Source organism: Anarrhichthys ocellatus, unplaced genomic scaffold, assembly GCF_004355925.1.
Source record: "Anarrhichthys ocellatus isolate YVR2014 unplaced genomic scaffold, GSC_Weel_1.0 scaffold9, whole genome shotgun sequence".
Taxonomy (NCBI): domain Eukaryota; kingdom Metazoa; phylum Chordata; class Actinopteri; order Perciformes; family Anarhichadidae; genus Anarrhichthys; species Anarrhichthys ocellatus.
The window spans coordinates 7,480,021-7,496,027 of record NW_022280039.1 but is presented as its reverse complement, the minus strand read 5'-3'; the positions used below and the strand labels follow the sequence as shown (position 1 = coordinate 7,496,027).

The following is a 16,007-nucleotide window of genomic DNA, read 5'->3' as shown; positions in this document are numbered from 1 at the left end:
ATAGATAGATAGATAGATAGATAGATAGATAGATAGATAGATAGATATAGATAGATATATATATATATATATATATATATCATAAGCTATTTGATCTACATATGTGGCAGAATGTGTGTTTTAATGCAGAGTTTCTGCTACATTCACGTGTGGTGAGCCGCAGAGTTTGAATTTTTAGTGCAACATCAATCCACGGTACATAATACTGCTGCATTTAATAGCATTTGCCAGAAGTCCTCCTGTCATTCAAATGCCACTGTCACAACGGGAGCTCCATGCTTTTCTCTTCTGCTCTGTTCATTTGCTGCCTTAAGCTTATGCTGATGCAAAACGCTACTGTTGATGTGACCACGTCTTGGGCGTGATACGTAGACGGATGTCTGCATACAGCAGCTTAATGCTGCTTGGAAGGTCTATATCTGGACACAATACCAGTAACCCCAGACAAGCTAACACGTGTTAAACAAGCCGGACATGATGGCCTGTCAACCCCTTAGGTCAGGATATAGTAATACTTATACTGAAGCTGAGAAGCTTTAAAAATCTCAATACCTCACTGTATGTCTATGGAGATTAATGTGTATCAACTTGTCTGTAATCCCCTTTTGAAGCTAGAGTGAGTCAAAGCAACTTCTGTTGACAGCTGTAGATGTGCAACACCGCCATGTATGTACAACTATTTGTAGTTGCCGCAGTGATGGCAATCCTCGTTTGCATCCGACAAGGGAAAACAGTACAGAACATTTCTTTACAGAAAGTGTGCCGTATCATCACGTACAGTATCAGTAATATATGTCAGTTTCAATATTGAACCCAGAGAGCCAACCAAAAGCCAGACTGCAATCTAAATACTGCCTCACACAGGAATAGGATGTGACAAAGGTGTGCAAGATCTGCTCAAATGTATCCCATGAAGGATCTCACCTCTGGGGTTTGGAAGGTTGGTGGAGTCTTCATCCTCTGTTGTGCCATGAAGCGGATGAGGGAGTTTGTCTCTGGGGAGCCGCGGACACCAACGCTGGACCTCCGCCTCACCTTTAATTGTGCTAGACGAGATTTATCTAGAACAAGAGGGAGAAGAATGCCACTTCAGTAACACTTGATTGGTGCCATATACGGACAAATACAAATGTCTTTTGCCTCCGATTTTATGCATTAGTTGTCTGTTACTACTTTGGTCACTGTAGTATGATTTAACATGAGTGTTTCTTTTTGGATGGTTTAAATGCTAATATTACAGACCATGTCAAACCCTAGAGTAGATACATAATTCCTCATGTTTTCCAACGTTGGTGGCTGAATGAATACAAAGTAAACATTTCTGTCTATGGAAGGCAATGCACATGCAGTTTAGCGTCAAACAAAGACCTGTCCGCTCACCTTTGCTATTTGATAATGACGCTGGAGTAAAACTCTGCACAGAGATGCCAAACTGACTAGGTGTGAGCTCGGAGAAGTTCAGGGGGACTGAGGTGTCGTCTAAAACTGGAGGAGAGTCCTCTTCTGAGGGGGACAACGTCTGATCTCCATCGGTGTTCATCTCCGCGGTAGCCATCTGTGTTGACAAATTGAATAACGTTATGTCTAATAAATCAAGAGCAGCGGAACCACAAGAACATGTGTTACTAGAAGTCACTAGGGAAAACTTAAAATGAATGACAACAGGGGACTATTATCTATCCTATATTCCCTTTATATTTTGTTCCAATCAGTCTAATGCTTGTAGGAAATGTCAACTGACAATATACATTTAACATTTCTTTCAACTTCACGTCAAAGTCTATATGGTTGCTAAAAGTGACGTCCCACTGACTTAGCATGATGCTAATATAGTTAGCTGAATCCCCGGTAGCATAACAAAACTAAGTTAGCGTTAGTTACAGCTAGCTTCATAATAAATGCCCTTATAGAATGAACTAAATGGTACGGTTTAACACCAGTGTAACAACTAACTTTGCTGTAGACTCCTGCCAGGGACGTAACTGTGTTATATCGCCGACTATCATAGAATATTAATGATAAAGCAAATTGTTTCAAGCTAACGTAAGTTGTTCATGCCCTTCTCCTCACACGCGACGTTGGCTAAGAGTAGCAACAGTGCCTTTAGTGTTGAAGATAATGGAATGACAGCGAGTGAAACACTTACCTCGTGTTTTCTGATTAAATATATATAAATATATAAACACATGTAGGGACTATTGTGTCATAAAAAGCCCTGACATCTTAATACATGTTCCTATAAAACACAAGCGTTAGAAAAGGGGGCAGGAGAGAGATTCAAATTACGCTCCACGCCAGAGCCAGCGGCGACGTATGTATCCCTCCGCAAAAAAAAGTAATGAACGTTTCTAAATAAACCCGTATACGAATTCAAAACACGCTGTATATTATTTAGTCTTGTTTAAAAATGTATATTGTGAATACTAACGACTCGCATTGTTAAAATAATGTCGATACTAACGGAGGAAGTGTATCGTTCGGAGGAACTAACTTCCGTATTTGTCAGGGGTTGAAAGAGAGCGGAACTCGTTTAATATGAACTGGCCAATAGAAATTCCAGATAAGATACCACGTGACCAAAGTCAAAGCAGGATGAATGAATGAATGGATGGATATATATATATATATATATATATATATATATATATATATATATATAGATAGATAGATAGATAGATAGATAGATAGATAGATAGATATACAAACATACAGACAGACAGACAGACAGACAGATAGATAGATAGATTAAGATTTAAGAGAATCAAATCAAATGATGATAATATATTCAGACATAAATTACCATATTTCACGTGGTTCACAATAGTTTGACATAATTTACAGCAAACTCAAAAATCAATAAGCCCAAACAGGTGGGTGAACTGTGGTCTAGTCTTGAAAAGCTCTGTAAAGCCTGCCCACACACACCAGTCACAAACAAACAGAGTTCCTTCTTTTGTGAGGTTTTGAAATCTGTGGCACAGCTGAGTACACTGAGATCAGATGCAACTGAGAGCCTCTTTCCACAGCTGGGACTGTCGACCACATGAAGCATGTGGCTTCTTCTGTTGACACCAGGCAAGGCTGTGCAAGTCGATGGAAGCTTGACTGCTGTTGTTGTTGTGCAGCACAGGCTGGGCAAATGAAACAAGTCTAGACATTCACAGGTGAAATAAGCCTCTGTGTTTATGAGTTCCTGTCCAAAATCAGATGTGTAAAATTTGAAAAACTGAAAGTCTTATTTTTAGAAAATAGAATTACCAACACAATGATGCACGGAGTCTTATTGGTCTGGCCTACATTTCCAAATCATCCCCAACTAATCCTTAAATGTTGGGTTGTGATTTAGGATGTTTCTACAAAGGCTTATGAAACTTTCTAAGGTAGTTTTTTTTTTATGCGTCAATGCCTTCATTTTATTCCAGGAATTATATTTCAAATGATCCTACTGGATAACTGTCTTCATTTTAAGTGTAATAAGCTCAAGTACCCATTACCACCACCCGCCTTGTTCAAAATGTGTTGATTTGAGCTGATTTCAACAGTCATCCTAAAAGTGGATAGTGTTACAATATCCTTTCATGTAAGACATAAGAATTGTGTGGAATTAGATGTTACAGCTTGTCACGTTCTTTGTTGTATTTTACTACCACCACTGTGAGTGACAGAAGCACCCAGAACCCAGCACTTACAGCAATTTATTTCATTTCTCTGCTCTCTTGTGTCTTATGGAGTCAGCCTATTGCCAGTTATCATGACAATAAATAAAGATCAGTCTAACACCAGTTTGTAATTTGTGTGTTTATTTTCCTCTTTAAAACAGATTTGTGGATGTACATATTTTTGGTCTCAATCAAAACTGTATAAGTATCCCTTAAGGTACAAGTATCATTGGTTTAAAATATTTAAACACTCTCCAGTATTTACCTACATGTTGTGTATGTTGAAGGAGTACTTGAGTGATTCAGTTTAAGTCTTCCATAAAATTTGGAGACTCATAAGTCAAATAAAAAAAATGAATGGTCAAAATTAAAGCAGCAGAGGACGAGATATCCTGAGCGAAGCTAAACACTGGATCCTACATTCCCCATAATGCATCCCAAAAGCTTCTTTTTGTTGGACCATCTGTGTGCCCCCAGTATATAATGGAAGCCTCCTATTATAGCAGAGCCGAGATGGAAGCTAAGCTAACCCAGCTAGAACCTAAGGCTACTCCACTACCCAGCCTAATGCTGGCTGTCTGATGCCCGATGCAGAAAAATCAGATGGATGAAATAAGACTTCAGGCGAACCCAGCAGCAGGCCATCGGTGACCGTTGAGCCCATATCTTCACAGAGACGTGGCTCTATTGTTCATCCTGGATCAAGCTGCACGCTGATGGGCGGACAGCAGGACAGAGCGCAGGACTCCGGTGGGACAAGAGGAGGTGGATTCTGTTTACATCATGATGCTTGGTGCTCAAACACAGTCAAAGTTGATGGACAATGTTTTTCCTGAAGATGTCGGTCATATTATCTGCCCAGAGAATTGTTTTTGTTGCTGCTGTTTTCATTCCTTATGATGCAAATAAAAAAACGCACTACAGGAATGTACTACTGTTTTTGTTTTGTTTGCCATGTGTTTGTTGTGTTACAAATGGGCTACAACTAAATTTCATCATGCATAATGACAATAAATGATCGTTAAATCCAAGCTCAGGCCGAGATAACTCTGATGACATCACTATGACATCATCGGGGTAATTTTCTCAGACTCGACAAAGCTTCTCCACAGCCACAGAAAAAACTTTTACTCCTGTTTTCACAGGATAAGTAGCACTTTCTATGACTAGTAAACTTCCTGTTTAACAAACAAAATCACACACCTTGAGCATATCTCTATTTTTATTTGTGTATATATACACACATATAAAAAATAAGGACATATGTACAATGATAATAAATACCAACACATTTGTACAAGTGAAATAAGTTACTTAACATATTTAAAAACAAACATAAAAGATCAATAACAGACAAGCAAAAATGGGGCAAAATAAAATCAGGTTGATAATAGAATAATACAAATGATAATGCGAGAAACAGCAGAACTTAAAGCCATGTGTGGGAGGAAATATTATGAGCAAACAAATGTGTAAGAACTGAAGAAATGCACATAAAGTACATTACACATGCATTTTTTTGTAGTTTGAGACCTCTATTCCTTTATCTTTTTGTTCTTTGCAACATGTTCTATTAAATAAAAGGCCTGATTGTAAAAGGGAAATATTTTATAAGACATAACCAAGTACCAGTGTAAAGAGCTGACATGTTTTAGCTAAATGCTTAAGGGGATGTAATAAGATAAAGTGGGCACATTCTATCACTGATCTGCTTTGAATCAACAGATACATATTTGGTTTTTAGGAGCTGACAAATTAAATAATGGTTAAAGTTTTGGTACATTACTCAGCCTTTCATAAAGAATTGGGTCCAGCAGATCACCACTGACATAAAGAAAGGAAGAAAACAGGAAGTCCATCAGCCTTAAGACATTTTGCTTGAGGGAAAATTTAGCTGCAGACACAATATGCAGAGAGGTTGCAGACATCAGCTCAGTGTAACAAAGTGGACGGACTGCTGAGACTTAAATATCGATCTGGAATCAAATCAAATCAATTTAATTATTTCAACAAGAACAAAAGCAACTGCAGTCTACTTTGGTTTTTCCAAAAGGTGAAGAGGCACAACAAAAGTAAACATGAATGCAGCCATGAATTCCTGTACAACCCTTGAACCATAAAATCAGACATATATATATATATTTGTTTTTCAAAGAGAACATTATTGTTCCACAACATTAGTGTCTGTAAAAGTCAAAAAATGGCCGATCAAAATGATGCACTTGTACAAGGATGATCATATCAAAGATGTGCAGTCCACTTGCAGAGGATCATGCAACTTTAAGATGGAGTGCTGATGGCTGAGTACCTCTTCAACCTTGGGATCATTTTTGATATTCTACATCTCTCTCAGCGCTCTGTACACAGTGGGGGCAAACACAAGGTATTTTTGTCCTCCCCTTCCTTCTTGCTGTGCTCCTCTGGTCCCGACAGACATGTCCCAAAAACAAAAAGCCACCTCTGATGGACAAAGCACAGAAAGAGGACAAAATAATGTTAATTTAGTAACAGCAAACATATGTGCGTGGTGTTCGCTGAATTTTAAAGTTTCCTTGAAATTGGATCAGAAAGAAGGTTTATTTTCACATCACATTCTGGGCAGTTGGTGCATTGGATAATTTATTCTGATAGTTCATACTAACACCTCATTATACCCGCCTGAGTAGGTGACTAGAAAGCAATATATGAGGGTATTTGAGAATTTGCAGTAATTAATAAAACATTTGGTTATCTTCCAGTTCTGAGTAGAAGACTGGAATGAAATGGTCCCATTTACTGTCTGACTCTTGCAAGCAGAACATTGTTATTAAACAGATATTTCAGGCTGACAAAGGTCTCCCTAAGGTCAACTTATTTTGATCCTTGTCAGATTGAAACGTTTTCTCCTTTATGAAATCTTGTAGTCGCAGGCTTCAGGCAGTGCAGGTCCTTTTCTTATCATTTGCCAAGAAAGTTTCTGATGCACCTGTCCCCTCAAGACTTTAATAAAAGTTTGCACAAGGACAACTTTTGATGAGAAGGAGACTGGTCAAATGATGCAGAACATAGTAAGATGTGTAGGCGTCTACATGCTAGCAGTTCTGGGGGGCTGTACTTGCTGTACAATGCTGGCCACGTTAACAATGCTGAGAGGTGGTCTCACATTTTTATATAATGTCTATCTAACATGTCTATTTTTAGCTGGTAATATCTCCTCTGGTTGATTCAGTAGCACACAATAGACTCTGCAGGTAACAGGATAGGCCTTTAGTGCATGTGAAGGACTTAACGAATGTATTTTATTTAAATGAAATACAGTGGGCACAAAATAAAGTTAAAGTTTAACTCTGTATAGCTTGTGACTTTGTGGTGACTCGCAATTTTACCCATAGCAAACAGGGTGACAGGTTAACCTGCACTTGACCCGCGTGTGCACAGTTTGATGGACATCAAACGCAGCCTCAATGACAGCCTTCCCTGACTTCTTCACTGCCATTGGATAACAAACAGATATTAGAAAATCTGTCTTGCAGTGGTTTGACTTTTGAGAACTAGAGCCAATGAAAATACAGGACATCATCTCAATATGTGGAAGGCGGGACAAGCGACAAAAATGCGGGAAACCTGGTCACCTTACGTAGCTAGTGTTGGTGTTTGATTTTTTTAGTCTACAGGCAATATGCTGTAATAATACCACTTTGTACGATTAGAATAAGATCAGTCTTCTAACCGCGGATAATGCTAGTCTCTGCAAGATAAACTGTATCGTCTCATCATTAATGAAGATACATTTTGGGAGATGCACACATTTGCGCTATTGCAGAGAGTGAGATGAGAAGATTAATACCACTCACAAGCCTGTCAGCTAAATCTGGAACTGGAGCCAGTTAGCTTAGCTTAGCACAAAGACTGACAACTAGGGAAAAACGTTAGCCTGGCTCCGTCTAGTGGGAAAAACAAACCCTGCCAGCATCTCTAAAGCTCACTAATTAAGACATAATAACTAATTTGTTTAGTGTTAAACAACAAATAGCAGTTTGGGGGGGGTTACATGCCAGACAATGTCTTGGCCAGGAGCGGTGACTTTGGCGAGGTTAGCAACCTTGTTTCTACACTTCAGTTCAGTGAAGACTGAAAAACAAGATGTGTTATTTAATGAGCCTTTGTAAAACTTTGGAAAGAGCCAAGTTTTCCCCTGCCTTCAGTTTTTCATGCTAGTTTAGCTAACCGTCTCATGGTTGTAGCTGTATTTTTAATGGACAGATAGAAGAGGGGTATCGATCTTCTAATCTAATTCCCAACAAGGAAACAAAATGTTGCCTATTCCTTTTAGTGATAAGTTGAGCAAAGGGACAGAAAGATAAATTAACTAAATAATTCTCAACACTACACTACAACCAGAAAGATACATTGGAAATCGTTGTTTGCATGAATTTAATTAAGTAGAACAATACCTTTCACTGGTTCACAGCTGTTTCCCGCCTGGAGCCAGCGGTTTGTCGGCATGGCAGCAATCAGTCTGTCTGTCCATTTGTCCACCAACACTGTGTGTGTGTATTCATTTTGTGTTGGTTTGTTTTACAGTGCTCTTCCTCTGTATAAGTCCACAGTAGCCCCGGGTCAGTCTCTGGGTATCGGTAAGAGGGAGGGGGGGTTCATGGGTTGTAAGGGTGCGTCACAAACACACTGTCGTCCAGGATGGTTGGCATTCAGAGGACTGTGAGTGTGTCGGTGTGTGTAGGAGGGGTCGTTTCCTTCTTGGCAGTGCAAGTTACCACCCTCACCATACACACACAATATAAAGCACTTATTGAGACATCCACAGCGGTCGCAACAGTGACGGTTCAACTACATTCTCCTTGCCTAATGTCTTCATGTCAGCTTCAATTTGGAATTAAGTGTGCAGTTATTGTTCCGCTGCTATGAGCTGAATGCAAATAGCCGGTTCTTTCTACAGTGATGAACAAAACGTCCAAAAGGGCTCGGACAAAAGGCATATCTGTGACACACTTTGACTCTGATGAATGTCGTTTGGAGTGCACTTCTCGTATATTGGACTTGAAGGTGCGTTTGAAGGTCACCGTGCAGGCTTGAGCGAGGAATGTAAGCCCTCACATCGTCACTCACAGAGTGGAGCCATTCGTCACTTGATAATCGTCTGAACACTGCTGTAGTCGGTAAGACATAGAAAAAGAACAACAACCAATGTCTTAATTCAAACCAACCATCACAACAAATGAAAGTGGAAGGGATCAAGGACTTTCTCCGGGGCTAAATACAACATGGGACGGGGGGATTTAAATTGAGCAGAGAAAGTCTTGAGAGATTGTCCTTCATTCAAAGCCCCCCCCCTTGCATCTTTCACGCCAATTCACTTCATTTTCCATTTAATTTCCTCTCTCTTTGTCTCTTGCTCTCTCTCGTCTCCTCTCTGTCCCTCGCAGAGCTCCTGCTACGGGGACATGATTGTCGTCTTGCTTCGAGATTAATTCGTCTTTTTTATACCGCTCTCGCACTCTTGGCTCACAAATACAAAAAGGGAAGACACGCTTCCAGTTTTTAAGTGCAGTAAGCTGAAAAAGTCTCAAAGGAACAGGACAGAGCATCAGTTCAATATTTCCAGTCAGTTGCTTCTTGCCATTCGTCAACTGGTTTCAGCACAGGGGCTGAAAGCCTCTTGGTCCACTCAACAAAAAAAAAAGAAAATTTGCCCTTCAGAAAACATGTAACACCATTTGTTTGATTTCAATGCTTGAGGTGTTCTCCTCTGCGTTCAGCCTTTTTAAATACAAAATGTACACAAGTGGCATTTGCACACTGGAAGCAGAAAAAGCCACAACAGTGACTGCATGTTGCCCAGAACATAATAATTATAGGAGTGCATGTTGGCGAACACAGTGTATGAGTGTTTATATTTAACATGCTGTGTGCTATAAATGTCAACAGTGAGCCAAACAGGCATTGGCAGAGCGGGAGAGAGAGAGAGAGAGAGCACGGGGAATTGACAGCGTGTCACTGAAAGAGAGAGAGAGCAGGCATCCTCAAAAGGAGGGAGGTAGGTTGGTTGTTTTGTTTTTCCAACTCAGGGAATGGTGACGGAGGAGGACAGGCCTAGACGGACGACTCTTCGGGGTTCGCGTCGGGCAGCACGCTTCTCTGCTGCAGAGTGCGCCTCAGCTCTTCCTTGAAGGGGCTGGAGTAGTCGTTCCCGCCCATGCCCAGGCCTCCCAGCCCGCCGCCCCCAGCGCCAACCCCGCTAGCCCTCTCCTCCCCTGCTGTGCTCAGGTTGAGGCGGATGTAGCCATTGCTACCTGAGCCTCGAATGTTGGTGAGGCTGAGACGGCTGGGGGAGTGGATGGGCTGGCCGGGAATGGCGCTGGGCGACGCCGTGCTGCTGACACTGCTGGGCCCCAGGGCGTGACCGGGAACGATCTTCAGCGAGCCGTCTGAATAGTAGTAGTTGGCGCCTGTCTCCCAGAAGCGGTCCTCGTCGCAGGGCATCTTGCTGGGCACAAAGGTGGGCGGCTCCTTGGGCAGGGTGATGGGGTAGACCAGGGTGCTCTCGAGAGGCTTCATATCAGCCCCCTTTCCCAGGGCCAGCTTCAGCCTCCTGCGCAAGTAAAGAGCCGCTACAAGGAGCAGCAGGCACGCCGCTCCAAGGGTGATGACCAGAACCCAGAAGAGCCCCATGCTGCTGTCTGGAGCACGGGCCTCCATGAAGACCGGAGCGCTGGCTACTACGGCCACCTGGTAGCGCTCTGTCTGAAACTTGACCCCCTGCTCCTCAGAGTAGCAGATATAGCGGCCCGCTTGCATCTGGCCCGCTTCAGGGACGACGAGAGCTTTGAGGGTCCGGTCGAAGCGCGGCCCTCCAGCCTCGGGGTCACTCAGCTGGAGCTCACGTTCGTTGAGGACCCAGAAGGGCTGAGCCAGGTTGGAGACCAGCTGGCAAGGCAGCACCATGTCAGACCCCACCACCACTGTAACGTTCCTCAGACGGGAGTGCTCTGCAGAGGAAGAGGAGGAGTGTTTGAGAAGGGGGTGTAGGACAGAGGAAAAAGGACAGGTGGCTAGGTGTCAGCCATAATAATTCCAATTCATATTCCACACCAGCCAGCTGTCTTCTGCTTAATTCAATTTATTCAGCTCAATCTAACTCCAAGTCCATTCTCTTTACTTGCTACTGACTTCTGCACTGACAATCAATTCCCACAAGGGGCCACTACTGAGGTGTTGCCCCTTACTCACCAGGGCTGGGGATGGAGACGGGCTTATCAAACTTGGCTTTCCCCCGGCTAAACCTTTCCAGCATCAGATCCTGTGACAGGGAGGAGGTGGACCTGGAGGGGAAAGGGCAAAAATAAGAGCGGAAGATTAATAACGGTCACGCTAAGTTCTACAGACAACTGTGTAATAATAATAATAATAATAATAATCAAACCTGAATAACCCGGATCTATAGAAAACACATCAAAACAAACATTTACATAATAATTTAGCTACTAAATAGCTGCAGATTTCCTTAAATAGACAAATACAGGATACAAGTCTTATATTACAACTCGGTGAATGTTATTCAGCTTTGACCACAGCTTGTTAATGTAGTTTCCCCACAAGGGACATCACAGCATGTAAAGTAGGAGAATGTTACGCAACAGCTTCAGGGGGAAAGTCTGCAAAAGCTGCAGTAAAAGATGCATCACTCTTCTGTTAAGAGCTGCTTATATCTAGCTAATAGACTTTTATTAGTATGGTTTCACTATAGAGTTACGGGCACATAATATCTAAATACTGTTTCAGGGGCTTTTCCAATATTTGCAACTTTCAGGTTCCTTGAAAATATCAAATAACAAGCCTTTCATATTAAGTATGTTTAGTTTATAGTATGGATGTTTGGGTGCACATAGGTACTGGTCTCACCCGCGGTGGAGGTCGATGCGGACGCAGGCCCGACCCTCGCTGTCCCAAGCGCAGTAGGGATCCCGGGCGAGCAGACAGTCTGGCTGAGACTGATAGCGGCTGCAGTTGGCCAAGGGCAGCTGGAGAACCTCCGAACGAGAGCCGATGTACAAGTACTTCTACAGACAAACACAGAGAGAGGAAGAAGAAGAGGAAGACAAAGAACAGATCCAAGCCATCACCCAAAGACAGAAACCAGAGAGATGAAAAACAAGGAGAAAGATAAACAGAGAGAGAGAGAGAGAGAGGAAGGGAGAGTGACTCAGTTAGGAGTTATAGTAGATAATGGGATAATCACTCTCAATTACAATAACATTCACCCGTCTGACCCTCTTCCAAACCAATCTGGATTGCACTCCTTTTGCGAAAGCTGTTATAAAAACTCTCGGTCGCAGCTAAGCCAGCGTTAATAAGATAAGCAGTGGGCTTTAGATCAGGGAACGCCCCGTCAAAAACTGCATCGATTGGCGAACAAGCCATTGTAGAACCACGGGGACACGGCCGGTGTCAACACACACGCTCGGTTGACAGGACAGGGACGTTGAGAAAACAACAGGGGCAGAGGTTCAAATCCCCACTGAGGTGAGGGATTGTAATTACTGTTATTGTGAAGAGGGTTTTGGATTCATGAGGCGACGCTTGATCTGAAAAAGGGCAGTGTTAATAAAAACATCTGCTGAGTGACAGCGGGCCAGTGGCACCGGGCTGACTGCCTGTCAGTGGATCCATGATTGTAAGTGTCTGGCAAAAACAGGTATTAACAGGACGGCAGAAGATAAGATCATACTGGTATCATTGAATAAAAATGAAAAAGTGATGCAACAGCAGAGCAAGCTAATGGAACCCCGGAACTATGCTTTCGAGGGGTATGATCAGAGGAAGAACCAAGCTAGTTGTGCCAACAAAACTTGAGTAACCTTCCCCCTGAGAGACCATTAAGAGTTCTTATCTCTCTAAAAGACAGAAAACAATGCATCTAGGAGTCCATGAAGTTACGTGCACATGGCTATGCTTTACTATACTGAGCACCAGCAGCTGAAAGCTCAAACGATCAAAAAAAAGGAAGAGCTGCTTTCTTCTATTTCTAATAAAAGCGCTCTTGCCTCAATTTGTTGAATTGAATCTGGTCCGTTAACATGTTCTTAAGAAAAATGTATCCAGACAGAGATGAATCAACTGAAATGCCAACACAAAGCCTTAATGCATTTTGAGACGTTCCTTTTTGACTTGAAAGTATAAGTCTCAATTTGCTTAACTAAATGGAAGCGATGTATCTTAAAAGGGGTTCCTGCAGGGACTTAGACCCCTTTTCCCCACAATTTGCTGACATCAGAATTAAAGGGCTGGATCGGACAATTTCTTTATCTGTCTGAAACAGACAAAGCGCCAATCAAGCCGACTTTACGCTGTGATTGGTTTGCTGTGTGAGAAAGTGAGAAAGTAATCCGGATTTAGACTTCTCTCTCAAGCTCTCTCTCTTTTTGCATTTCATGTGTCAAATTTCATGTGTAAAACCAACTGCAACAGTGCGAATGCCCTCCTGATGATGAAATGAGTATCACGTCTCTCCCCTCTCTGTGACTGCCATCTTTTTCATATATATTTTTGGGGCATTTTTAACTTCATCAGATAGCGATAGTAGAGAGAGATGACAGAAAATGAGGATGATGCCATTGAGTGCGGCAGTGCTATAAATATCTTCCAACCTGGGGAGGTGGTCACAGTTGACGAAACAGAGGTTGAGATATCCTGACGTTTTACTTCTAGATTGGGTCAAGCTCCAAAAACGCTACATGCATCTTTTTGTCAGACCCCTGCCTGTGAGGTAACGCAGCCTTTCCATTAAACCGAGCATTATCACAGCTAACCCAGGCGACATCATCAGGGGATATTTTCTCAGACTTGACAAAGTTCATCCAGAGCCACAAGGTAATTACACAACTGTTTTTGGTTCCCTACGAATAGTGTAAAAGTCTGCGTGTGTAAAACTGCTGCAATTCCCTTTGAATAACAAATTCTAAACATGCTTTCCCGTTGTCCTTACCTTGGAGTGGGAGATGGTCAGGCTGTCCACTGGCTGGGCCGTCTCGAACAGCTGGATCTCCTCTATCACGTAGGCCTCGGAGCCCAGGATCACCACCCTTTGCAGCCAGCCCTCCGCTGCAGCACACAGGAGAGAAAGAGGAAGGAGGAGTCAGCTCACTTCACCACTGTTGAGTCAATCTTTCACTTCAAGTTCACTTTAGCACACTCGATTTTCTGTATCTGATCAGGGCAAAGTTTTCACGGCATGAATAGAAACCCATCTTCAAACAGATCTGCGCTTCGGCACTCAGCTCCCGATACAAAACAGACTTCCCAAAAGATATACACCTTTGACCGTGGAACAGCTCATTTGAATATCATTTGATATGATATTAAGAAATATGTAGATACTACACACAGCTGCAACTGCACACCAGTTAATTTGAATAATGAAAATGTGATTTAATTAATTTGCCTGTACAGCTGTGACTAGATACCAATGAATATAAATATTAAGGATCTGCAAACAAACACCTGCTGTGACTGCACAGTATTTTACTTAAAAATGAATGATATGCACAAACTATGCACCTGTGATTGCATAGAAGTTCATTCAAATATGAATGGTAAGATGCCATAACAATTGATTTGAATATTGATGTAAAAAGTCTACAAAAGACAAGGACTCTCCACTGAAAAAGTTTGCTGTTACTTACAAGAAAACTAATGCGAAGTTGTCTGCAACTTTCATCAACTTCAATTTGTGAAACTGTAACGCCAGCTGCACTAGAATGTCATGCAACTCTGCAACTGAGAAAGACGGAAAAGGAAAAGGAAAAGGACTTCTCCTGCCAGAGCCGAGTCCAGCTCAGCAAGAAAACCATCTAAAGGTGAATTTTAAGGAGTCAACATGCTGTTCCTGGCCTTTTAAGACCTTGGGTAAAGATAATATCATCAGAGACATTTGCAGACTTCTTTATGAGGTGTTTGGGGAGCTGATGCTGAGGGAGGAGGAGGAGATCCTATGCGCCTCCTTTCATGTACGGCATTGTGAACAAGTTGAGATCCCCTGTGATGAAAAGCGTTTCAGGCACAGCTGGTGGGGTGACCTTGATGTGTGTGTGTGTGTATCCATGGATGGAACAGTATTACGTGCTGACATGTACTTTTTTGTGTGGCCCTCTCGATTAAGAGACTGTCACAGATAATATGAAAACTCGGTAGCCGACGGGAGGTTTGAGGGAAATACATACACACACACACACACACACACATAGCAAGCCACATATCATCACACTCGCCACTCGCGGTGTCAGGGACCAGTGTCGGCTAATCCCTCAATCCTGTAGCCTGTTTTTTTTCTGAAGAAACAGTCTCGACAAGTGCTCCCTCTTTCTCTTTTTTTCACATCAGCTGTCGCTATGCTGCAGCTAATAGCTAATCAACCCCACAGCCCAATTGGCACTATGAGCGCATGTCTGCCAAGGGCCCTGTTGAGTTTGTGCTGTGAAGCACGACAAGTGGGGATGACTACACTTGGCTGAGGAAGCATAAGTGTGTGCATCTCTGTGCGTTTGTGCGTATCAGTTTGTGAGTGTGTGTGTGTGTTGATTTGTGTGTGTCCGGGTTGGCCTCCCTGCTTGCCAGCAGAGAAGCCCCGAGTCCGCTGTTGTCGCACTGTCAGTTTCCACAGTCGCTCTGTCGCTGCAGTGATCTGAATGGTAAGTAGTTGAGTCTCTCTCCATTCATGAGATGGGCTGCATTCAAATTCACATTCCCTGGAATCCACTGTCGGATCTGTGTTATTAAGGATTAAGGCTCCGTGAGGGATTCCAGGTCCGTGCCAAAACAGGACACCTGCATATGGGCCCGATGGCTACGACTGGAGATATTAATTAAGTCGCGCGTACGTAGATGTTTTCTTTGATGCATGAAGATGGATCTCAGCATGCAAATCAAGTCCTTAATTGAAACCCAGCTGAAGTCTGGCCAGATGGCATGTTGTTTTGCGCCACCATACCTAATGCCAGTACCTGTCCCTGTCTGCCGCCATGGCCTGTAAGCTTTCATCTCTTCAACAAATACTGTGTGCAACTCACACACACACACACACACACACACACACACACACACACACACACACACACACACACACACACACACACACACACACAGTTAGGGGAATATAAGCAAAGGCTGTGTACCTACAATACATTTTCTCTGCCACATCGAGAGTACATCATGCTACAGGAGGTGGGCAAAGTAACAGGAACACCATATACTGTATAATGCAATCCAATACAACAACCCTGCAAACAAATTCTAGTTTTAAGCTTTTATGTATGTATGCATATATATCATTTATCACAAAGGTTATTTTGTCCC

General features: G+C 42.6%; 2 protein-coding genes across 10 annotated transcripts in view; both read right to left on the bottom strand.

The window, feature by feature from the left end:
• cdca2 (cell division cycle associated 2) overlaps positions 1 to 2,248 on the bottom strand; it is a 13,086-nt gene extending 10,838 nt beyond the window's left edge. For 4 of the 5 annotated variants that reach the window (XM_031849442.1, XM_031849445.1, XM_031849444.1 and 1 more), the window contains exons 1-3: positions 2,147 to 2,248; positions 1,381 to 1,555; positions 925 to 1,061 (exon numbers count right to left, since the gene is read on the bottom strand). In XM_031849442.1, coding sequence (XP_031705302.1) covers positions 925 to 1,061; positions 1,381 to 1,555; positions 2,147 to 2,188 — 354 coding nt within the window. In that variant the 5' untranslated portion in view covers positions 2,189 to 2,248. Of the gene's footprint in view, positions 1 to 924; positions 1,062 to 1,380; positions 1,932 to 2,146 lie in introns of those variants that run through there. The other variant, XM_031849447.1, reaches the window with a different exon arrangement.
• A 2,364-nt stretch (positions 2,249 to 4,612) lies between these two features.
• sema4c (sema domain, immunoglobulin domain (Ig), transmembrane domain (TM) and short cytoplasmic domain, (semaphorin) 4C) overlaps positions 4,613 to 16,007 on the bottom strand; it is an 84,287-nt gene continuing 72,892 nt past the window's right edge. For 3 of the 5 annotated variants that reach the window (XR_004212826.1, XR_004212827.1, XR_004212828.1), the window contains 5 exons: positions 13,642 to 13,757; positions 11,559 to 11,716; positions 10,887 to 10,978; positions 8,093 to 10,645; positions 4,613 to 6,119 (listed from right to left, as the gene is read on the bottom strand). Coding sequence is in view for 1 of the 5 variants with exons in the window: in XM_031849717.1 (XP_031705577.1) it covers positions 9,750 to 10,645; positions 10,887 to 10,978; positions 11,559 to 11,716; positions 13,642 to 13,757 (1,262 nt within the window). In the remaining 4 variants the exon portion in view is untranslated. Of the gene's footprint in view, positions 6,120 to 6,877; positions 10,646 to 10,886; positions 10,979 to 11,558; positions 11,717 to 13,641; positions 13,758 to 16,007 lie in introns of those variants that run through there. The other 2 variants (XR_004212829.1, XM_031849717.1) reach the window with 2 other exon arrangements.